The 25,740-nt window shown below is 44.8% G+C and overlaps 1 protein-coding gene across 2 annotated transcripts in view; it reads left to right on the forward strand.

The window, feature by feature from the left end:
* Positions 1-25,740, forward strand: part of CSMD1 (CUB and Sushi multiple domains 1) — a 1,607,858-nt gene that overhangs the window by 1,330,366 nt on the left and 251,752 nt on the right. For both annotated transcript variants that reach the window (XM_074329288.2, XM_074329289.2), the window contains exons 22-23: positions 1,533-1,702; positions 6,093-6,249. In XM_074329288.2, the coding sequence (XP_074185389.2) occupies positions 1,533-1,702; positions 6,093-6,249 (327 nt within the window). The remainder of the gene's footprint in view (positions 1-1,532; positions 1,703-6,092; positions 6,250-25,740) is intronic.

Here is a 25,740-nt window from a genome sequence, read left to right on the forward strand (position 1 = left end):
TGTTTCCGAAAAAGTGTCATTATAATTATGCAAATATGTGAATATAATTCTAATCACTATAGCTGTAATTAAAAAATATATAATCCTTCACCATTTTGTTGAGTCACTAATTTCCAGTGCTTCTTTCTCAGCACCTTCTCCGCTGCTCCCCGGCAAAGCCTGCCCTCTCGTCTGTATTTAAGGACACAAAAGGAACACGTGAGCCCGGTTCCCATGTGATTTTGTCCCTGATTCTCTCCCAACCCTGCTCTGTGAGGACATTTTGAGAGCCAAGCGTACAAACCATTCTGAGATTGTGGTGAATTGCCAGCTGTTCCCTTCCAGAAGCTGGTGTTGGAGCTGGTTTCACGAATTGTCAGCGCACAGGGGATGTCTGAGACTCAGCATGATGGAAACAGTCAGGGGGAGGTGCCTGTCACAGCTGTGTGGCACCTTAAGTGACCCCTGTTAAGAAGCTATGAACTCTCTCACTCCCCTGACCCACGCGTTTCACTGATTTCCAGTTTCTGATCATTGTTCTTCAAACTTTTACTTTGTTGAATTTTTAAAAATCACTGTGCTTGGCCCATAGTGGGGCCAATACATTATTTCATGCAAAACCCCACGGAGCTCCCTTGTCACACATATTCACGCACACAAACACACACACACTCACATGCACTCACACACACACTCATACACACTCACGTACACACACTCACATACACTCACACACTCACGCACACTAGCACACTCACACACACACTCACGTACACACACAGTGACTATGATTTCATGGTTGTGTTGGGCGCACAGCTCTTAGAGCTGAAGGAGGTCTTGACCTGTTCACTTCTGCAGGTGAGGAAACGGGTGCGGGGTCCGAGTTGACGGAGCGTGGGGACCTATGTTTGTTTTGCTGTTTTCCCTTGATTAAAGGTTGTGTCCTGCAAAATTGAATGTGGAAGTGAATCACCATCTCCTCTGTCCTGGAGAAAGGGAGAGGGACGTAATGCCATTGAGTGCCGCTCCGTCCGTAACAGCGAGCTCAGTGCTGTGACATTGCAGTGGGTGGTCACCTGTCGTTAGAATCCCCATTAAATGCATCCAGGTGATACCACAAACTACACATGCAGGAAAATGGCATTGAGGTGACAGTACCATTGGCATATGAGATTAGCAGGGACGTTGCACGAGGCAGAAATGAGGCATGCGAAGGGGGTGTGACTGCCCAGTGACACCACCAGGCTACTGGGACACACCGATTTGGGGGTAGAATTCTCTGTGGGATGGCGTGCTGCTTCTAGAGAGTAAGAGGCTTTCTATGGAACGAAATAAGAAGACCCCAAAAGTGGGTGAGTGGGGATATCTTTCCTATGCTGCTGGTACATGAGCAAAAAAAACCCCAAAACTCACTAATCTGTATCAGTGGTATATTAATAACAGACGTACATTGAGAAAAGCAAGGGCTGTCATGCTTTTAAAGTTTTTGTCTATTAATATCAGTAATTCCACTTTTAAACCCTCTTTCCTTTTCAATGTTCTGTTTATTTTAGCTGAATGTGGAGCAAGTGTCAAAGGAAGTGAAGGAACATTGCTGTCACCAAATTTCCCATCCAATTATGATAATAACCATGAGTGTATCTATAAAATAGAAACAGAAGCAGGCAAGGGGATCCGTCTCAGAGCACAGAGCTTCCAGCTGTTTGAAGGAGATACTTTAAAGGTAAGAGGGTCTTCCTTAACTTGGCCCTGCCTTTTCCTCTCCTGGAATACAGTCTATATCCATCCACATACACTGATAGATACAGATGTACACATGCAGTCATATCTGTTTATACACACACATTTTTCCAGTTTATTTGTGCAACTGGTGTGAGAAGACGGAATGCAGTGTCACTTTGTGGCGTTCATGTGGACTTGGAAACACCTTAGTCTAAAATCTGGATCTATCTTTATTAGCTGTGTATCGTGGGCAAATTATTTAACATTTTTTAACCTTAACTTCTGAATACACGAAAAGGTACAGGGAAACCTGCCTTTGGGGCTGTTTTGAGGCTGAAACACAAGCTGTAGGCAAGTGTAGGCACGTAGCACGCGTACCATTGTTATAACGGGCAGTGCCCCCAGAACCAGCCTGCTGCAGTCACTCTCCGTTTTTACCTGTGGTCACGGTGTTCAGAGCTCTGAGTGCTCTGATGTGATTGTGGCAGCTGAGCCACTGTCACTGGGCCACAAAGCCGGGCTCCTGTGGGGAGGCCAAGCCAGGATGAGAAGCTCGTGGATCAGCTTACGTGTTCACAGATGTACGGATGTGTGGGAGTGGCCCCGCAGCAAGGTTCTGGGTGTTAGATGGCACAGAGTGTCGGGGCAGGGGACGTGCCCTGGGCGGGGGTCTGGAGCGAGCCCAGCACCCCCATTCTGGATGGACTGCGGGAAGTGATTCCAGGGCACCCAGGGCTTGCCATGATCTAAAACCCACCTGCAGCTGGAAATGTCCCGTAATTCCCACAGCTTCTGATCCTGTCACTGCTGCAGGAACCTGGGGCCCTTCCAGGGGCCAGGGGCTGGACAGTGAGCATCTGTAGAAGAGCCTCAGGACACTGGATGGCAGAGAGGCTCTGCGCTTCCAAGACTGATGCTAAACCCCGTCCAGTCCAGCCCCTGCTCGCTCCAGTGAGAAGCTAGGGATCTGTGCAGGCCACAGGGCTGGCAGGTGGCAGGAGCGGGCCATACCTCTCTTCTCAGCCCTTTGTAAACGTCTGGGCTCTTTCTGTTCAGTGCACATCTGCACGGACACTCAGGATTGCACAATTCAGACTCAGCAGGGCCCATTCACTTCGAGCTGTGAGCGTGAAGAGAATACGCCGCAGTCCAGCTAAAAGGGAACCCTGGGGTCCTACCCATGTGTCATCCGTTTGCACAGCAGGTAAAGCAGGGTCCCTGGCAGGTTCCCCTCAACCTCATGAGCAGTTCCATGCCCAGGTCGAGAGGCGCTCCCAGACTGAAGCACCTGTCTCCTCCCACGTCCACGTTTGACTGTTTCAATGTCATACTTTAGAAGAGTGTTTCATTCTGGGTTCATTCAGTCTTCAGAAAGCACTTGCTGGCAGCATGAAGCACCGTAATTAAGTGATTTTCAGGCAGGAGACGACTACGTTGGCACTAACCTAAGAGAAAGGAAAGTTGTGTCGTCAGTAACTGCTTCCCGAATTCTTCAATAATGTAGAAGTCAGGGAGCCTTTAAGGCGGACTTTCGAGGAGCAGTTACTGTGCATCGGTGCGTGGCTGATTCCAGACGCTGGTTCAGGTCACCGCGTTGGAAGAAGCCGGTCATGTCCATTTGCGATGTTGTGCAGCTTCAACTGTTGATTCTAACAAAAGCCAAAGACTCCTGCCTCCCCTCATTCCATTGCAGAGACACCGTCAAGCTTGTGAAACGCCTGCGTGTTTTGCAGGCATGTGTTTCATTGAATGTGCTAATCAGTATCTCGGTTAGCATGTCTCCAGTGGAATCAGCTTCATCTGGGAGCTTTCTTGCTGTTCACATCATGCCTTCATACGTAGTTTGATCCAACAACGAAGACCAGACTTCCGTACACACTCCGCACACGTGGTGATGTGTCCTTGCTGCCTGTGAAAAGTCATGTAAGAGAAACACAGCTCTAACACAACTGTCACGAAAGGACATGCAATGGGAGTGAGCTTCATACTGGAAACACCCGTGGGGACGGCTCGTGCAGCCGGGGAAGAGTGTCCTTTCATCACCGTGACTTGTGGTCCTGCAACGCTCTGTGCCCCTGGGGACATGTGGCTCTGGTCACGTGCTGGCTCAGGAGAGTTTGAGCTCGCATGGCCTGGCACTGAGTGACCAAGGACTCAGACCCTTGATTCCAGCTGCTTGTGGATGGAACGGAACTGCAGGTGGTGTGCTGAACTAGCATTGCTGCTGTGTGTCCCTGAAGATAAGACCTCGCTGGACAATCAGCTCTAATGCATCTTTTGGAGCAAAAATTCATATAAGACATGGTCTTATATTATATTACATTATATTACATTATATTATAATCAGACCTGGTATTATATTATATTATACCCAGTCTTACAGTAAAATAAGACCAGGTCTTATATTAATTTTTGCTCCAAAAGACGCACTAGAGCTCACTGTCTGGCTAGGTCTTATTTTCGGGGAAACACAGTAGTTTAATTGAAGTTGAACTTCAAGTCTTCTGACTCCAGGACCGACTGAGCTGCCATTTGTGATGAGTGCCGAGCTCGCCTGCAGACGCTCCGCTGAGGGAGGTGACGACGTGACGCTCCTTGCAGTGGGTGGCTGACTTCTTCACTGGGACGCATCTCCTGTCAAGCACAGCGCTACTCGCTGGTGGTGTAGGCAAGTCAGACAGAACCACTGCTCAGGAGAATCCTGTAATTCAGTATATGCGCTGTCCACTTCGGGTGGTTGTAGGCCTGAGGGGCTGAGTGAGCCGCTGCCGTCAGCCTCTGTGAGGCCCTCAGTGGAGCCCAGGCCACTGCAGGTGGCGTCACGGTGGTTCAGACCTGAGTGAACTCGGTCTGCTCACCTGCCTAATGCCCATTGGCTCCCTGGGCATCTGTGCGTTACAGAGACTGGAGTATGGAGGCAGCAGGCCCTTCCTGGGGGGCCTAGACGTGTCCTCCTCAAGCCAGAGTCCTCTGCACTTAGAACCCTGGACATTCTGGGTGTCTGAAACCTCACTGTGTCTAACGAATCCACACATTAAGCCAAAAATGCTATTTTCCGAACAATAGCCTATTGCCAGCTTTTAGTGAGGAATTACAGGTATTTGATTCTGTTCTTCCACAATATGCTGATTTAATTGAAATGAAATGAAGTAATGATCCATAAAATTAATTTTTTCTAAATTCATTTTCTCCCTTTTGGAGTGTGTGTACTTGTTGTAAGTCTGCTGGGCAGTGCATATGGCTTAGGTATTCAGTAAAGAGAGGTGACAGAAGCAAAGTAAGAACTGATCTATGTGAAAAGGAGAAAAGTGTGGGAGATCACCAGGTACTGGAGGAGGTGACTAAGAACTCGGATAACTTTCATTTAGTTAATATTTGTCTTACCAAGGAAAGCTGGGTATTTTTAACACAATGTAAAATTTTTATTTTTTCTTCCAAAAAAAAATCCATATCCATTCCCTGGGTTCCTTGCTATGAACCATTGCAGTTGTTCAAAGAAGCAAATGGACTGACCGTTCCCACTAAGCGCTCCATTCTCGTCGGTTTGTTGAGGGTGTGAGGGGCCCACAACCCTGAACTCTGCTGGAACGTGACTGGTGTTGACTCTGGCCTAGCAGGAAGGCGTCTTGTGGGACCTCCCAGGCCTCACTCGGAACTGCCACGGGCTCCCATCCACGCCCACGTGGCCCACCTGCGTGACGTGGGGACTCATCGCTGGACCCGTCCTGTCACTTCCCCTCATGTCTGCTCAAAACCAGGCCCTGTCCTCTCTGCCTTCCAAACACTCGCTCCTTCTAGTCAGGCCTACAACCACCTGTGAAGACAAAGTCAGAGGCAGACTTTTGGAAACGAAGACACCTCTCTGACATGGTTACGTGGTGGCATTCTCGCATGACACCTCATCTAAGACTAACCACTCAGGCTCAAAGACAAGAACATGTGACGAGGTTTCAGCGAGGTGTCTTGCCTGGTAATAATTCAGGTAGCACTGAGCAGAGAAGAAAGGGCCGCCTGTTAGGTGTAGGGTGGCTCGGAGAAGACGCCCGTGGCTGCGGTACTGTACCGCCGTTCAAGCTTTCCCAGTGGATTGTGGGAGGGGAAGGTAGGTCAGGGAACCGGGGATGCAAAGAAATGCTTAATGTTAAATAAACACACAGCTCTCAGAGTGATGAATGCCAAATGAGCTGGATACAGACGAAGCCGTTTGTCTGTAATGTTAGCGGTAAAGACACAGTTTAGAGAAAAACATTGTGCAGCCCTGCCGTCCAGTCGGCTTTCTGTAAACTGACTGTTCACATATCGCACAGCTCTCATCTTTGAAGACTTGAATGTCTTGTTAGAGCTCCTAATGTACAAGCACGGCTAATGGCCCGTCTGTGAATTCTCCTCAGGTGTATGATGGGAAAGACACTTCGTCACGGCCCCTGGGGACCTTCACGAAACACGAGCTTCTGGGCCTGACCCTCAATAGCACTTCTAATCACCTGTGGCTGGAATTCAACAGCAACGCGTCGGACACCGAGCAAGGCTTCCAGCTCACCTACACCAGTAAGTAGTGGGTGACGTAGCTGTTTCATTTTCCCAGGAACCTTCTGCTGCTTAGCTGACATCATATGTTTTCAATATTGATTTGTTTTCTGGCTTTCCTACTGTGTCGTGAGTTGCCGTTTACCTCTGTACACTGGTGCCCAGGCAGTAAATTTAAAACATTAGCAGAAGCATTAATGTGAAATTTATCTATTTGGAAGTATTAATATTGTTGTGATAAAGTGGCTGAATCTAAAAAGAAAATATCTTGCAACGTTAGGAGCTTCTGGGCTTAAAAATATTGATTGTGACGTAGAGCACACTGACAAAACTTCATGTCCATGTGTCACATGAAAGGTTCAGGATGGACGCTTGGTTCATAGGAATGGGTTTTGCATGCCTACCACGCATCAGTACTTTTCTGTCTGTCACAGAGATTAGGTCTGCGAATTATAGAGTGTGTGTTACGTGTGTGTAACATGTGACCATATATCCGTAGAAATACACACATGCATATCTGAGTATAAAACAAGCCTATGCTCTAAGGCCTTTCTTACTGCCTCTGATTTCCTAATGAGAAAACTAAACACAAGAAATGTATTCAAACTGAGCTTCTAGCTCACGTCTCGTTACTTTCCCAGCCCTGGTTACTGCCTTTCCTCCAACGATTTGCAACTAGAGTAATTCATGATTTATGAACACTTATTCCTGTATTCTCATGGTTGTGCAAAAAAACATCCAGAAGCGAGTTTACGCCCACTGGAATTTCGAGTAACCAGGTTTATCATTGAAGAGGAAGGAGGCGCTGCGTCGGTTCCAGAATTCAGACTTCCTCTGTATTTTCCGAATAGCCGTGTAGAAGGGCCACGTGCTCTAAAACGTGAGCCTGGATGAAACCAGAGGCTGTACGCTTCAGTTGCATGTGTGTCCACTCGCCCCCGCCAGGAAGAGTCCCCCCCAAGTCTGCTCTCAGCCCTGCAGGCACCCCATGCCTGTTGTGACCCTATGTTTCCCCCCGGCACCCAGCACAGCTGTGGGACCTTTTGCTGCCTCTCCAATTTCTCTGAGTAACTGTGAGAAAGCTTGAGTCTGTGGATCTATTTATGGGCACTTTACAATTATATGGACTTTTTTATTTTTTTCATAGCAGCACACACTTTCTAAAAACTAGGGGAAAGAAATATTAGTGGTGATGTAGCTCCTGGCCTGATCGATTTAATAGGAGTAATTATCTTCTTGGCCTGTCCCCGCCCCCTTGCCACTACCTAGAAAACACAGACGCGCCCCGGGTGTGGGTTTTGCTCGCACGTTGTCCCACAGCTGCCAGATGCGGATGGGTGTTTGTTATATCGAATTGATGGTGCTGCTGGCTGTATAGTCAAAATATTAGTAATTTCACATTAAAGCCAGACGTTTAAACACTAAGTAATTGAGTGTAAGAAATACCAAACACCCACAATGGGATCAAATGTCCATCCCTAAGAGATGGTGTGGAAATAACGGTCACAAAATGTTTTGAGCGAATTATTAAAGCTTAAGACTGTGTAAAGAGACTGTCAACTGACTATTTTGAAAAGACTATTGTGATTGCCTCTTGCTAGTTAGTTCATTCCTTAAGGAAACACTCATATTTAAATATTTCAGATCCATAGTTAATCTACAAATATGAGTGGATTAGAAAATGTCAGCAGAGAGTAAATATATAGCTTAATAAACATCCTGACGTTTTTGAAATGGGCACAGATAATCACTTGTATGTTCTTTAATATTTACAACTACTCTCGCTTACCTTCTGATTTTACCGTATTGGCCCCCCTGGGTCCTGGTCAGTAGCTCCTTTCACTCTGATGCGTAAGGTAGGAGCCAGTGTCCACATCTTTAAGAGGTTTGCTGAAGCTTTCACACCCAGGAGTGGCCCAGCTGGGGCCCAAATGCAGGTCTCCGAACTGAACTGCTGAACAACTTCTTTTCAGGTATTTAGTTGATCCTTCCTTGCTGGGTACCACATGCAGTGACGGATATCTATATATCTAGAGGCATGGGCCAGGGAGAACAGCAGCATCTTTGGACCAGTAGCGATAGATGTAATAGGAGGCATTTATTAAGCAACCCCTACTTTCTGAGTACTAGGTTCAGGTGACGTGCAACTGAAAAGCTTCTTCCATCACAGAACGCTGCTTCTTATTACAGATTTGTTGATTCCCATCACAGATGAGGGTCTTCTGATTCGGTCGTGATGTCTAATGCAAGCATAACCCATAAGCTCCTTGAGATGGGGGCAGCAGTGTTCATTTTTGTTCCCCCTGCACCTTGCACACGTGTCTGATCTGTGATTTGAAAGCTGATGTCCAACCATCCTTGTTCAGGCTGAGATTCCCCAGAGCTGGCTCAGGACGGGGAAGTCAGGGTTTCACCATAGTTAACAGCATTTTATTTTGCTTTCCCCAGTGATTACAAAACTCTTCATTTCAGGAAAACTCATATGGGCAATGAATTAGTATGTTTTCTAAATATGTCAGCAAATATTTTTACCAAAAAAGGACTTCTGAAAATTAAAAATAAAGAATTCTATATTCAATTCAGAATTCTTTAAGAAATATGTTGACTTTCTTGGGGTTCCACAGGACTGTTCCAGAACAGTCACGCTTCAGAAGCAGTTTAGCACAGACATATGGGAGGGATTGGAAGTGGAACAGGCTTTCTGAGCTGTATACTTTCGTTATATAAACAGAGACAAACAAACCCTCCGTCACAATCCAACAAGCATCCCTGGGCTGTCTTAGTGGATCCGAATTCACGCTTCCTGTTGATACATAAGTGGCCAAGGATTGTCGCATAAGCAGCTGTGAACACTGTGCAGCAGCAATGTTAGATAAGGCCCAGTCTTATGTTATAGTAAAAGAAGTCCGGGTCTTATATTATAGTAAAAGAAGACCGGTCTTATATTAATTTTTGCTCCAAAAGACGCATTAGAGCTGATTGTCCAGCGAGGTCTTATTTTCAGGGAAACAGGGTGTTGTGAAATGACTACCATGGCTGGCTAGCTAACACCTCTATCAGCTCACAGTTATCTTTTGTGTGTGCTTGCGATGGAGTCCCGGTACTGTCAGCTCCCTGGCGATGAAGGAGACTGAAGTGCTTAGTGATGTATTCAATTGGTAGCTGATTTGTTTTTTCCTTTCAACTGGATTTAGGAAATTCTATGCAAAAAAAGTGTCAGTTCTTCAAATGCAAGTTCCAGAATCTAATTTTACAAATAATACAGACATTCACAAATTTCCCAAACACCTTGGTTGTAACGTGTGTAGGCATGGGTATTTTAGAGTAAAATTGGCCATATTATTCACAGGGCAGCATTTATTACATTCGCAGTCTTTATAGTTAATTATATCCTAGAAAATCGTGTCAAACAATGTTTTCCTAAATGGGTAGTTTTTAGAATGATTTCCAATTGTGCTGCAAACGGGGGAAAGTATGCAATGGTGTCAAGGAAACAAGGTTGCATATGAGGCCACACAACAGGTTCGCGTTTCATTCAGTGAAGATTAAATTCGTGCCAACATGACTTGTCCCTTTGGTGTCTTCTCATGATACGAAAGCACCAAGGAACAATTTGTAAACAAAATTCGTGGGACCAGAATGTGTTCTTAAATAGCCGTTAATTCAGCAGGTAAAACTGCTGGGAAATCTGTGATTGGTATTATTTGTTTTGCCCACAGTTAACCAGAGGGTGATTTTATAAAGGGGTTTTAGTAACAGGCAGACGTCAGGTGTATGCTGTTCCGTCCAGACCACCGTGATGAAGCAGACATCGCAATGGAGGGCGGTGTCCCAGGAATTATTGGTCCCCAGCACATAGAAAAGCTGTGTTTATCCTACACTGTGGTCTGGTATGTGTCTAGTAGCCTTGTTGAATAAACAATGGACACACCTTTATTTAAGAATATGCTATTGCTAAAAAATGCTAACTGTCCTCTGACCCCTCAGTGAGTTAGTCGTTTTGCTGGTGAAGCATCTTATCTTCATTTTGTAAAAAGCACAGTGTTTGGGACGTGCAATAAAAGAGGGACGCTTGTATTTTGTGTATTAGTTTTCTGTGGCTGTGTAACAAGTTACCACATACTTAAGAGCCTAAACAACACACATTTATTTCCCTCCTGCAGTTTCCGTTGCTCAGCTTATGTCTTCTAACTTTATTATTTCTAAGTTAGAATCTATTTAGTTTGGGGATCACAGCTGAAATGATTCTCCCAAGAATTTGTATCAAGTACAACATAGTGAATCTTAGCTGTGAGGACAGAAAATAAAGCTAATTTCTAATAGGCCTCAAACTGGTACTTTAAAATGATGTGTATATTAAGGGAAAAATTAAATCGCATACTCAGAATGTATTGTGCTATGGAAGCAATGGCATATGGAAAGCAAACTCTGCCGTCAGTGACGTGACAAGTGCGTGTGTGTAGGCTGTGGGGTTGCATTATGGGAAACGCCCTGTCACTACCTTAAGACACACCCATACATTGCTTATAAGCTTCTTACACGAATTCCTAGAACTGCATTTTGACTCTGCTTCTGCCAGACATTAAAGCCTGTAGAATCCTGTTGGATATACTATGTTCTTCAACACTGAGTGACTCTCAGAATGGAAAAGGCAGTCACGGTGATTCAGTGCGAGAGAGAGGCAGGTGGCTGCAATGCCCCAAGAAAGAGGTCTGCTTTCACTGTAAAGCAAGATGCACGTTTTAGAAACCATCACTGGGAAAGCCACATAAACAGCCCCTAGTCCTCATTCCAAGCGCTAGAAAATTATACTTTTATGTGTACACCTTTAGATAAGCATCAGAATAAATACTTCATTATTGTGACACATCATTAAGAAAATATGCTGGGCCAAACGATAGAATTTTCCAGAAGGGTGGATGGCGATAAGCCTTTGGGGAACTGCTGTGCTGTGAGACAAACGCCTCCTACCTCAAGGTGAGGCTGCAGTAACAGAACATAAATCTCCACCCATTTCTCAGAGGGAAGAGAGGGCCAAGTATTATGACCCTTCTAAAAGGAAAGTGACAGGAGGGGAGGCTTAATTGATTTGCTTACTGCCAAAAAGCACATTAGAGGGAGAGGGGGGCATATAAGCCAAGTCTCTCGCCTTCTAATTGGAAGTTTTGTCACCTCAGTGCCTTACTAACAGGTACGGGTAACGCATCATGAGAGTTTACAGTGTTCTGAATAACCCCGGGGAGAGCATGCCAGGCTTTGCCTCTGGGCGATGTCACAGCTGCCCAGATGCACAACACAGCCCACAAACCTGTAGAAATTGTCATGTGCATGTCAATCTAGAAATAGCTTCTGCATGGCTTTGCATAATTTTCCAAGAGGTTTAGTTCTGTGAATTATTCTTGTGTTTTGTAATTAATCATTGCTTATATTCTGGGACAATTTGCTAGTTGATACACACAGTTACTTCTTTTCACCTTTCAGAATTGATGCATATATTGTTGGCCACCAGTACTTGGTGAAAGACAAAGGACCTAGGAAAGGGTGACATAAATTAATTATAAGGATTAAACTAAAAGCATATGACTTGAATGTGAAATAAAATGAAGGCTGACAGATGATATCACCAGATGCTATAAAACTCTAATATTTATGGGGAGAGTGATGACAGAATTTGATTCCATTCTTCTGTAGAGGAAATAAAAAGCAATAATTATTGTGTTAGTAGAAGTGATAGATACATTGTTTTCACAAAGGGTCATTCATGAGAAGACTCTCAGATTGATACACCTTGTCAGAATGGAAATACTGGGTATGGCTCACAGATCATTTCATTTCTGATTTTGATTTTTCTTGCATGTCAAAAGAAAAAGGCATGAGATCTATTCTCATGTTATTTTTCTCCTCTCCACAAATTTTGACATAAGGACATTTGAAAGCTATTAGGATCTCTACAAAATCATCAAACGAGGTTTTGTTTGTTTGTTTGTTCTCTATTAAGTAAACATTTCAGAAAACACTGATATGAAGATAATCCCATCTGTTAAATTCCAGCACAAAATGGTTAGACTGAGGGATTTGAAAAAAAAAAATATTAAGGCAATCAGAAATATTCAGCTTAAAATTTGCAGACTCTGGAGAGATACACTAACCATCATTCAACAGCAGATGCCAGGAATGACCATTCACTGTCAGGTACTTCTCTTAATAATGACATGGGGGTGACAGGACTGCACCCCGTGGGTCTCTGAAGACGAGCAGGATGTGTCCTCACTGTCACCAGCCAGCTGCGTGATCTGTCATGTCACAGAGCATATATTGCGTCTATAAATAAGTAGATGGTTTTAGACACTCTTAGTTCTGAAATTCTATGAAACCGGAACAAAGGATAATTTAACTGTTAACAGGGATATTAAATTTTCTTACAATGACTTCAAGAACATTTCATTTTAACTCCCTGTAACAAATGGGGAAGTGAGGGCTTGTGTGTGGGGTGTAGAGAAAGAAAGGAGCTGAGGGTGACACTGACTTTTCTGGACTCAGTGACTGTCATCCAGTGACGTGGGCAAGTGGAGAAGGGTCGCTTTGTAGGGAGAGAATGAGAGGACTTTATTTACACACTGGGATGTTGGTGTCACTTGCTTTTGAGTCTCGCTGCAATATGTGGACACTGTAGCTGGATGCAGTTAGAGTTTGCTTGTTGGATCTGGTGTAATCTAATTCTGAGGAAATGACAGTTGGAACAGGTGGTAGAGGCAAAAATATAAGCGCAGATTAAAAACTCTTAAATTTACAGGACTCAGTGATGAACTAGAATGTGTGAGAGATGAAGGAAGGCAGGAAATGTGACTCTGGGGGCTGAGTTCCAGCTGACACAGGAGGTTTCAGTGCTGTATCCGAGCTCTGAATGAACAGTGAAGTCCTGTATGTGGGATTTCCTGAGACGTGTTGTGCATTAACTTAACCAGAGACCTGTCTTCTTTATCAGACGGCAGGCCGACTGCACAGGGAAGGTGCCTTTGGAAGAGTGTGAGGTTTGGCGTGGGCTTGGGGGTGGGCGTAGTCCGCAGCTGGAGGGGTAACCTGGCGCCCTCGCCTGTGGCTCCGACCCTGCGAGGGCCCGCTGCAGTGCAGGCACAGCTGGGCGGCAGGGGCCACAGGCTTCCCTGCAGCTTTGGTCCATTTGCAGAACCTGGTGCATCTTCGTCACTGAAACATCAGGTGAGAAGCCAAGAGAATGAAATCCCAGAAGCAGCCTGTCGTGCAGGGGTGGCTGCGCTGGAATCCTCTAGATGGGCTCACGCACTTCCGTATAAAATGAGACCTGTGTGAAGCGGGTCGTGTAGGAGAGAAATGCCTGCATTGTCCTGTCGTCTTGCACAGTCCAGTAACGGAAAGAAACGCCAAGAAACAGCACCTTCCTATGTACTCATTTTTAAGCAGAATGTCGAATATTTAACTGATATTTTAAATGTAAAAGACAAATCCCCAGACCTACAGGAATAAAATGGTTCCAGTAGGAAATACAAGTAAGCAAATCATTCATCAAGAAGTGAAGGAACCTTTTTTTACTTCCAGTTGGGATCCAATGGGTCACTCAGGCTTTGGCTTCCAAAACTGCTGGGGATGCTCGTTGCCGTTTAATTTGTTCTCAGACTAAATTCACTGTGGCTGGAGTAGCGCTCGCTTGTGCTCCTGAAGATGTTGGCATTGAATTGCACGTCGTCATCATCATCGTTATTTCGTGGAACGTCCGTCTTATTATGTGAACTTGTCATATGTTCCCACATGGGTTTGAGCACTGTTGGGATTCCCCCCTTTGAAAATCAGTTTATGGAGAAATTTGAAAGTGTAGCTTTCATTCTAGGTTTATTAAATAATATTGTTGACTCCGTTCTGAAATTCCACTCACTGCATATTCAGATCAAATGCACTTATTCACAAATAGCATTAAAATGAGCACCAATGAAACACAGTAACATGAATGTATTCCACGGTTTTGAGTTTGATGCCAGACTCCTGAGATGATGCGATAGGCGGAGTATTCAGTGTCCGCCCGTTTTCAGGGAGGTGAGGTTTATTTGAGTGATAAAGCACGTGCCCAGGAAAACGCCGACGGGCGCAGCAGGCTGCCACCAATGCACAGACGTTCTGGGGAGGGTTCGCAAGAGGCTGCAGAGGACAGAGGGCATCAGGAGGAATGCTGGGGGCTCAGCAGCCATGCGCGGACTTGATTCTGAAGGCCGGGCACCGTTTGGGGGATTGGAGCAATACTGAGGCACAACTAGGCAGCTAGCCTGGCTGCGGGAGGTGACAGCAGGTGACAGGCTGGTGACAAGATTGTGACGAGAATAAGCATTCACTGGTCTCAAAGGTCATCCTGCCAGGAAATGTTAGGCAAGGCAGCCACCTCTGCAGGAGCTCGGAAGATGTGAACTCAGCGAGTGACAGTCGGCAGGGCAGGCATGGGCGTGTGTGCAGAGCATGCGACGCAGGCTTTGCCAGGCGCTGGTGACCAGGTGCATAGGAGCCACTGACCAGAGAGTCAGAGGTTATGTCCAGGTCCTGGGAGCCGCGGGGCCTCGGACAGGCCTCGGGAGACACAATTCAGGGGCTGGCTTCTGCCCACAGAATTGCGGGGGGCATGTTTTGCTCTGTTTTGCATTTGGGTTTCGCTGCTGAACGCCTCATGGTGTGGAGCGTAGGTGAAAGTCCGCCTCACGTGTCACAGTTGCAGGCCTGCACCTGAGCGTGGCCGCCCGAGACAACACCGCCGTCCCTGACTTAGGTGGCTGCGTCACTCGTGTCTCCGAAGCACGCCGAGTGACGACGGGCTGGCACTTGTGCGTCACCATTAGGCTGATGGATGGCAGTCACTCACGCAGAAAGTCTTTGAAAGAGTGAGATATGGACAGTGAGAAAGGACACTGTCCCTTCCTAGTGCTGCGATGTGCCAGCGGTGTCTGGCTGGGGCTGTGCCTGTGAGGGGTTGAGGACCTCGCCGCCAGTGGGGCGGGCATTCCTGCTTGGGCCTGACCATTGCTTTCTAGTTATTGGTTGTAGAATAATGCAAGGAACAACGCATGAACAATAACAGCAGCAATAACCCCAGTGTTGTTGCTGTTGCCTTGTATTCATACAGAGCGTACTGAGGAGGAGCTCAAAGCGTCTTCATGGCTCTTCGGCTTCCTCGAATAAAAATCTCTACAGTCTGGGCTGGAGGGGAGTGGCGGTGAAAGACGCATCCTCGTTCATAGTGAACACTTGGAAAACGAAGGCGCACAAGGCACAGGGAGGTGCATGTGCGGGCGGACTTGGTGCAGGACTGCATTTCAGAAGTGCTAGCTGCCCCTCCACGTCTCTGCATCCCATCCCTCTCCAGCTGGTGCTCTTGTCCTTGGGCTCCTGGCCACCTGCTGAGGATGTTCTCAGCCCCTCTCCCCGGGAGGGGGCACTTCGTTTGTCAGTCATTCTACTTCTTCCACTCAGGGTCTTTGGCCATTGTCCAATGTGCTGCCTTTCCCTTTCTCTCCCCCTCCCTCCCTCTTTCTTCCTCCCTCCATCCCTCTCATCTGCACTATCTCTGTATCTCTCTCTCACTTCTAAGAGGTCTGACAATTAAGTTCGCGAACTTGTTGCCCTCCTGTTCCTAACCTTTTTTTGATATCAGAGGGATTATTCATTATGAATTTGTACCAACTGCACAAACAATTAACCAAGTTTACTATTTGGAAGTGCTGAAAAGGCTGCATGAAAAAGTTAGACGACCTGAACTTTTCACCAACAGTTCATGGCTTTTGCATCACGACAATGCACCAGCTCACAGGCACTGTCTGTGAGGGCGTTTTCAGCCAGTAAACAAATGACTGTATTGAAACACCTTCCCTACTCACCTGATCTGGCCCCCAGTGACTTCTTTCTTTACCTGAAGCTAAAGGAAATATTGAAAGGAAGACATTTTGATGACATTCAGGACATTGAGGGTAATACGATGACAGCTCTGATGGCCATTCCAGAAAAAGAGTTCCAAAATTGCTTTGAAGGGTTGACTAGGCACTGGCGTCAGTGTATGGCTTCCCAAGAGGAGTACTTTGAAAGTGACTGTAGTGATATTCAACAATGAGGTATGTAGCACCTTTTCTAGGATGAGTTCACGATCTTAATTGTACACCCTCGTATCTATCCATCCATCCATCCATCCATCCATCCATCTATAATATCTACTGTGTTTCCCCAAAAAATAAGACCTAGGCGAACAATCAGCTCTTATGCATCTTTTGGAGCAAAAATTAATATAAGATCCGATCTTGTGTTATATTATACCAGGTTTTATATTATAGTAAAATAAGACTCGACCTTATATTAATTTTTGCTCCAAAAGACGCATTAGAGCTGATTGTCCACCTAGGTCTTATTTTCAGGGAAACTGGGTATCTATCTATCTATTTATCTATCTATCTATCTATCTATGTATCATCTATAATCTCTATCTATCATCTGTCTGTCATCTGTCTCTGTCTGGCTGGCTGGCTAGCTATCTACCTACCTACAAGGCATGAAAACAAACTGAAGAGAAGAAACAGGGAATCAGGACTCGTGTCACTGGTTGCCTCCCGGATAATCTCTGGAGCAGCCACGTGAGGTTCATTGGTTATATGGGTACCTTTACATGGATCTGCTAATATGTTTCTTGGTCCAATGATGAAAAACCTTTCTGGGGACAAGAAAATTTAACAGTTATTTTAGGCATGCAGAAAAATGAAGACCCCATGGGACTGTTCGAAATGATTTTCATTCATTATTTATTGCTGTTGTTGGTTTGTTTGGCAAAATCAAGTGAATCTTGCTTAGTACGTGAGAAGAGATGCAGGGCCATCTCTTACGCAGTTGGTGGGATGTGTCTAGTTCCCAGTGAGAATAGCTGAAGGAGTCCCAGGTGCGCACACTCCCTGCTGGGAGAAGCGGGGGAGCGGGAGGAACCCCACTGTCTGGAATCACCTCCGCAGCTCTGTGTGTATTAAACTGCTTGATTGGCACGCTCCCAAGGAACTTTCTCTGGGAATGTTTCTGAGCTTTCTCTGGGCTGCCCCTTCCATCTGGCTATGACAGAACCCTCCAGTCTGTCTTGCTTGTGACCCTGTAATTAACTCTTTTCTAAGATTATTTTCTGGATTGAGAGCGAGAGAGAGGATAGAGAAAACTGCCTAACGCACTGCATGGCACAGAGCGTGGCGTGTTCTAAGCTGCTGCTTATTCCCCCTTCACGTTCATGATCATCTTCCTAGAAACGCCTGTGAAGTCAGCACCAGTGCATTCATCTGGTTCCTATGCAAACAGTGGCTACTGAGATTCACGGGTGAAAACAAGAGGTCGACCACAACGTGTATGTCTGTCTTAGAATTAAGACAATTTAAAACTATGATGTCAATTTGTTTAATCCCATGTAAAACAAATAAATGTAAACATGAACATCATTGTTTTAAACAATGAAAATTAAAATTATATGTTGAGAAACCTATACTACTAATAAATGATTATTTTAAAACCAAGTCATTTATGTGTTTCTAATTTCCTTCCTCCCATTTTCCTCACCATTTTCCCTTAAATGGATCTAGTTTTTCTTAAGCAATATGGGGAAAAAGCTGATTTTTTTAACCATTAAAAATAATTATACAATTCATTTTTATAGGATGCTCAATTTTCTTCTAAAAATTCATTGTTGAAAGTATGTTTAAAAATATGCAATTATGTCATAATTGAAATACACTGTTGTTATAGTATCTGTGATAAGTTGGTAGAAATCTTTCACTTGTCACCTTGTTGTGGAAATTAGCTCTATTTGTGTTGCTATTTAATTTCATAGCCCTCATAATCTGTATTCAATCTAGTTTTCATTTCCACACTGTTTTTACATCAAGTGATATCAAATTATGTAAGTATGATATATGAACTTGTTTAAGTCGGTATTGTAAAGGATTTTCAGTTCTTCCTAACTTAGTATTTGGTCATGAAGATTGTTTAGGACCACAAACTCCGATGGCTAAATTAAAAAGAAAAATCAACAATAGTTAATAAGATGCTTGGAATAATCAAGGTATTTTAAACAAGTCATGAGTTTCAGAGTTTAAAATAAAAAAAAGTTGAGTTTTATTTTTTAGACATATTGTTCCTAGACAAACAAAAGACCAGACCTTTGCAGAAAGGAAGTTCCTTCTTAAATTATGCTGAAATAAGAAAAATGACAAGCCTTGCTCTCCTGCACCATGTTGTGAAAATAACGAAACTGCATTTTCTGTAATTAAATGCAGTAGATGGTTCGCAGAACTCATTCGTTGCACTTCTGGATGTCTCTTGGTGTCAGTGTATGCATGGACGCGTGCGTGTTTCTGTTGGTAAAACTGAGAGAAGTATCCGCAGTCACACATGGCTTGCGGCTGGCGCCCCCACACGCTCTTGGGAGGCAAAGGTGGCTCATTCAGAAGCAGCCATGTTGCGCCCTGCCTGCCTCCTGTGCATAAATGGGTTCTCCTGTGCTATATAGCATCCTGCTTCCACAGAAGCCCTGCCCAAGCAACCGCAGGCTCCAGCTCCGTGAGCTCTCCCAGTCGCCACCTAGAATGGCTGTCCGTTCTGTGTGTTGGGGCACGTTTGGTGTCATGGCCACACTCCCGGGTGAACTCTGAGCCTGACAGGCAAAGCCATGCCCGTCGGTTGCCCTAGACCCCGGGAGGGATCGTGTGCAATGTACCGTGTGTCCGTGGGTAGTCAGTGTGCGTGGAGTCACTGAGTGGATATCCCTGTGTGTGTGACACGGGGACAGCTGCATGTTGTCTTTCTTCCTCGCAGATTCTGCGCTCCCAGTGGGCCAGGACTCAGATGCATTGACTGTTGGTTTTTAGCATCTAGCAGAATGCCTGAAGCAGACCAGGCACTTCCAAAATACTAAGTGATTTGATTAACGAATTACTGTTGTTGGTAAGAGGAAGAGATAGCCCAGATACATGTTCTCAACTAAATTAACTAAATCAACTCTGTTTTTTTTAATTATTATTTAATGTCTATTGATATATTGAGTCAAAAGAGAAAAAAAAGTTATATTAGGAAATTATACTCTCAACATATTTTAATTATAAAAGCATGAAGCTACTGTATACAAATTACTAGCTTTGACATCAGGTACAAATCATAATTTAAAATACAGTTTAGGAAAATAATATTAATAGCTTACCTTTACAATTAGAGTAGCAGTTTTTTACATCAATACTTTTGCTTAAAACTAAAATATATAAAAGACATAGATACATCTTAGTATCTATGTTTAGATACCAACCTAAGCATATACAGCACTATTGCCAGACAAATATTAATATTGGCCAGATAACTGTTGGCTCATTCTACATGTAGAAGAAGCTGTATTTATAAAAATGTATAGAAGTTCCTATTAAAAATATCCTGTACCCTCCTCCTCTGTATTTACCTCCCAAATAAAAAAAAAGTGAATACAACAAAACACAGAAATGATTGACACAAAAAATGGAAAAGCTAATAGAAAATGAACCAAGACCAATGGAGAAAAGAAACGTGCACTGGTTGTGACTGTGTGGCTACTGATGCTTTTTTTATTTCCATTGCCTTGATGCCGTTACAAACTGTTACCATGTCTGATTTCTCTGCTGGACAGGAAGGTCCGTAAGGCTGATGCTTTCGTGTTCCGTACCCCTGAATGTTCCAAGCATGTGTATCTTTAATTACTTCATAGTAGAAGGTGCCCATGAAGGATTTTCTCCTTTTCCTGGATCAATGCCCTGGATCTGTAGCCGACATTAGTGTTATGTCCTGATGACGCTGACGCTCTCCTTTCTCCCTCATGCTTCTCAAAGTCCAGCTCCGTTCCTTCTCTTGTCTTCGCTCCTCTTCCTGCCTTCCTCCTGCTCCACGCATCTCAGCGCCCACGTGCATGAGGAAGTGTCTCTGTGCTGCACCCACGGTCCTTCCTCACCCACTTGCCCGTGTCCCGCGGCTGCACACACCTTTCAGCACTAAGTAAATGTCTTTGCAGACCCCTTTTCCTCATGTGCTCCCTCACTCCATCCATACTCCATGTCGCCACTTAATGGTTAGCGCTCTGAAATGCAAGTAAGTTTGTGTCATTGCCTTGTATAGACACCTGGGTTCCTCCCTGTGGGTCTCGACGCGACGCGCGGGGGCTGCAGGCTGGCCCTTCTGCCCTGCCCGTGACCTTCCTGTCGTCTTCGACCCCTGCCCCATCCACTGCAGTGTCCACATGCCGGAGCCGAGCTCCAGCACACACAGTGCTCCTGGAGACACTCTGGGTGCTTCCACATCTTCCAAATTTCCGCCCATCGGGAAAGACTGTATCTCGGATGTTCTCCCTCAGATTTCATGACTCCCCAATGCCTGCTGTCCCCCTAGACCAGCTGCAAGTGTGCCCCTCCGCAAAGCCCGCTTCTGTTTCCGCCTCTCTCAACATGCAGAGGAACCCATCCTGTAGCATTTGTCATATTATTTTAAAAACACATATTATCTTATCCATGTAGCTAACTAGGCTTTGGTAGAAGCCCAACTAGGCTTCTTGGTTACCTGACCTTCATTCTGGACTTTTACAGGCTTTTGATGTTTCACTCTGGAATTCAGAAACTCCTTTTTCTGTTTAAACATTGTTATCGTCCAGTTGGTAATGCTATTTCTGGGAAATTGAATAGGAGGTGTGACAATTAAGTTCGTGAACTTGTTGCAACGATGTTGCTAACCTTTTTTGATATCAGAGGGATTATTCATTATGAATTTGTACCAACTGGACACACAGTTAACCAAGTTTACTATTTGGAAGTGCTGAAAAGGCTGCATGAAAAAGTTAGACGAGCTGAATTTTCTGCCAACAATTCATGCCTCTTGCATCACGACAGTGCACCAGCTCACACGGCACTGTCTGTGAGGGAGTTTTTAGCCAGTAAACAAATAACTGTATTGGAACACCCTCCCTAGTCACCTAATCTGGCCCCCCATGACTTTGTTCTTTACCTAAAGATAAAGGAAATATTGAAAGGAAGACATTTTGATGACATTCAGGACTTCAAAGTAATACAATGACACCTCTGATGGCTGTTCCAGAAAAAGAGTTCCAAAATTGCTTTGAAGGGTGGACTAGGAGCTGGCATTGGTGCACAGCTTCCCAAGGGGAATAGTTTGATGGAGACTATAGTGATATTCAGCAATGAGGTATGTAGCACTTTTTCTAGGATGAGTTCGCAAACTTGTCAGACCTCGTATTTCCACGGGGGCTGCTCACATAATCATCAAATAGTGGCAGCAATTATAAAACAACATATGAAAAAAGAAATGGATTAAATAAGAAAAGGTAGCTGCAAAAAATTAATTTGAAACTAATGACAGCTATAGGTAGTAAACATAGACATATAATTTAAGAAATGATTAAAAATGAAACACGTACCCACACTTCACCCAGAATTTCATTCTTGATAATGAGAGTTGTGTTTAACAACATGAATCAATCAGTCAAACATTTCAGGGGATTCACTGTGAGAGAACTCGATTCTCGTGTGTAACACAGCGAGTGTAAGCAGGGCCCTCCTCTCGGCCTGCGTTTCTCTCCAAATGACGGCAGACGGAGGCAGTTAACAAAGAATATGTACGTAGTCACGGTTCTGTTGGCTGAATGCACATGTGAAAGCCTGTTATTTTATAGTTTGTTATGCACTCAACAACCTTTCTTAGATTCTAAAGAGATGTTTACCAAAAAAGTACATTCTCCAAATTGAAGTAAGTTTAGGTAAAGTTATGAGATAATAGGTTTGTATGAATGTTTGCAGTTTGTTCTGTTGTTCATAGAAGAGATCAGAGATTCATAAATGACAGGCATGCTTTTGCCAGCGTCTCCCCAAAGCTGGCCTGAGCAGGAACGTCCCTCGTGGTGAGTCGTTAGATGGAGGAAGCCCCCCCGTGACTGTTTCCAGGCGCAGGTGTGTAGGAAGGGCTCAGTGCAGAGCAGCTTCCTTTTTACACACAAGTGCTTTATTCGGAAGCTAAGAATGAATCCAGTACTGGAGACTTAGTGGAAGTCTCTTATAACACTAATATTTTGTTCGACTTCGAAGAGGTCCAGGACTTAATTCTTAAAAATATTGCAACGGGCACTTACTGCAGACGATAAGGAGCGGTGATTTTCATCTACCTGGTGTTTGCAGCTTGTTTGGACTAGGACGTACTGTTCAAAGCATCTGTGCTGCTGATATAACTTAAGAAATCACTGAAAAACAGAAAGAAATAGAATTACTAAACACGGTCAAGCAACAATTGCAACTCTTAATAATGTTTTGACCCAAAATAACTCGACCTAATCTTTTTAAAGGTCCTAGGGCATGAAGAAAATACAGAATCAATATCTGTACACTGATTTTCTGCAGGCCCATGGCTTTGACACAAGAACAGATATTTTCTCTATAGTTTTAAAGTCATTACTCGTTAGCAATCTTAAGACTGATCACTCTGAAGTCTTTTAGATTCATATTAAAATGGAAATACCTCTCCTTTAGAGGAATATCTTTGTAGATCTAAATGTAAATCTTAAGAAAATATTGTTAGTAAACCCCAGGAGGGTCCTTTCCTGAAATGGACATTGAATCAGCATCACAGAATTCCATATTGTCATGTCAGAATTCTGCTACTAGACATCAGTGCAACTTATTGTACCCGTGTTTAAAAGCAGTGCTGAAATTTGGGGGAGACAGTGATCACATTACTCCTTAATGACATAGCGACGTGAGCGCAGCTGAAATGAGTCTCACCCAGTCCGTGGAGCAGGGCTTCTCCTGTGCGTGTGGATCGACTGAGTGTCCCAGAGCACAACGGGGGACAAATGCTGGGCTGTGCAGAACTTTCTCTCGTCCTTTCATGGCAGTGATCCTTGTTTTTCTCACTGCTTCCTCCAGGAAGAAATGTCTGTAATTCCACCTGTAACGATGCATGGATTATTAAATCATGGGAGAGCTTTGCACAGACAAAGCTTTCATCAGTGGACTGAAAATTGGAAAACAAAATTCTGCAAAAGGCAAATACTTTTCAACTTTCAATCAAGGAAGAAGAATGTATTTCATGTAATGACATTGGTGGCCAGAGGATTCAGGCATGTAGGAATGAAATGTGGGACTTTTTACAAAACAGTACATTTCATGTTAAAGTTACCTAGAAGAAACATTTTTCTCTGCCCCCAAACTTGCATTAAAATCTTTTTGGAGGAAGGTAGGGGGGAGCAAGCAAAGATGTATCAATAAAAATGTCTACTGAACTTCATTTGGGTTGAATGTGTTAGAGAAAAATCTGCTTTATTGCTTTTTCTATCACTTAATCTCAAAAGTTGTTTTTTTTAAACCACATCTTGACCTGCAGACAAGTTAAGGCAAGTTATTTATGACAAGTAGTTACCCTTTCCACTTCCATCTGTCCTTTTTCTTTCGTGGTGCCTTCTATTAACTTTAATAGCAGTAAATTTGGGAATGTTAAAATCTCGGTAACTGATTTGACTGACGTCTTGAAAAGCCACCGAGGTGGGGATCTGCTGAATAACATAACAGCATTCATGTCTAAGCCGTCTGTGGGGCTCAGGACTGCAGGCTAATGAAACCGTGCAGAAGCCACACAGGAAGATCAGCAGAGGAGTAACTCTCCATCGAGGGAAATCTTTTATAACAAAACCCTTCTGTAGAACCGGGCAAGAATTTGTTGTCAGAATGGAAAGTCTAGGACAAGTCAGCTTGACGAGCTCTTTGTCCGGCCCAGCAGGTGTGTGGTTTTCACAGCTTCCTGTAAAGCAGAAGATGAAATATGCCAGCCTTTCGCATTCTGAGTCTTGATCAAGGCTGCATCCCCTACACCTTGTTCTTTTAATGCTATTTATACATAAGGATTGATCTCACCTCAGGCTGTCGACACCTCCCCTTTCAGAATATTTATTCATTCAATAAGCATTTTTGTGAACGCAAAACATCCAGATTTCTGATGCTTCTTGAAAACTCAGAAGCTCGGGTCACACAGGGGGTGACTCCCAGCAGGACAGCGGCTGTGACTGCCCATGGGTGCTGGTCAGTGTGTCTGTCCCTGGTCCCTGTCCTCCATCAGGCAGTGGCCTGGCTTGTCATCTGGGGGCATATGTGACCCCATTAGCGTTTGACGTTGTTACCTCTCACGGAGAACTGCTAGAGGGTCAGGGTCTGCGTGAGCCCAAGACCCTCTGTGTCCGGGACCCTTCGCCTTAATCTCCCGCGCGAGGATTGGAAGTGGGCCTTTGGTTTGCCCCAGAATCGACACACTCTTCCGCTCTCCCTGCTGGTACCCTGAGTTACAATTCTTTGTGTTTCTTAAATAAGTCAGTCATCATAAAGGCGCAGTCGGTAAACACAGTCACTGTATAGGAAAAAAATAAAAAAAATAAAAACTCCAAAGAAGGAAAATTTCTTTGCCTCTGTGTGGAAGTTATCAGACGTTGACTCCTTTTTTGAACTCCTCTGTCCTGTGCAAAGCTGTAAAACTCAGTGGTGAGGAGATAGAGACCGTCAGGGTACAATGCTATTCAGAATTTAAGGATATATTTCCCTCAATGGAAGGCATCTCAAATTGCAAGTTTGACCAGCAGACTTAGCAAGCACCATACATTCTTTCTTAATTTCATATTGAGAAAAGGATGAAGTTAGGTGGAAATAAATGCAGACAGCCCATGTAGTACCTCAGGTGCCAACTCTATTGTGAAAACGGTCAGTTTGCGTGGTGACCAGGAGAGCAACTTGTCACTGTGGGGTGTCTTCGCAGACGGCCCCGAAGCACCACCTCCCGTGGAAGCAGCACTCAGCTCTCAGCACTGTCATCTACTGCTTTGCCTGTAAGTCCTGGGTATGATGAAGCCACTGTCCTGCCACTTTCTGGGCAGTGGTGCTGCGTGGAGCCCCTCGCCAGCTCCTGGCCGTGGGCTGCGGCCTGTCCCCAGGGAGCAGCAGCGACTTTCTGATTCCCCGCCCAGCTGAAGATCTTGGTGTTTCTGGGGAAGCAGGTGGCTCTTGAGGATGGCCTGCAGTGAACACTGTCAGTAATGACCCTGGAAGGCACCGTGGTGGCCGGGATGGGTGCCCCCTCCTTCTGGAAGGTTCTGGACGTGACAGGAGACGTGGACGCTGCAAAGGCTGACAGTCCCACTCAGAGAAGGCTCTGAGGCTTTCTAGAGAATCCAGCATGCCGGCTGGAGGCACAGGGAGTAGATGATACCTTGGCACTCTGGAAAAATGTTGTCCTGATAAGTAAATAAATATGAGAGGAACAACTGAAGTGACCAGACCTCAAGAAACACCAAATGGTTAACAAAACCTGGTGATCAAGACCCACACTTACTCCCCTGTTTTGTATCCACTAATGGCTTCTCCTTTCCACACAGCAGGGGAGACACGACAATCCAGGCTCTTTCCCTGTATTTGCACCCCAGAATCCATT

This window comes from Rhinolophus sinicus, chromosome 16, assembly GCF_057876585.1.
Source record: "Rhinolophus sinicus isolate RSI-liver-muscle chromosome 16, RSI-T2T, whole genome shotgun sequence".
Taxonomy (NCBI): domain Eukaryota; kingdom Metazoa; phylum Chordata; class Mammalia; order Chiroptera; family Rhinolophidae; genus Rhinolophus; species Rhinolophus sinicus.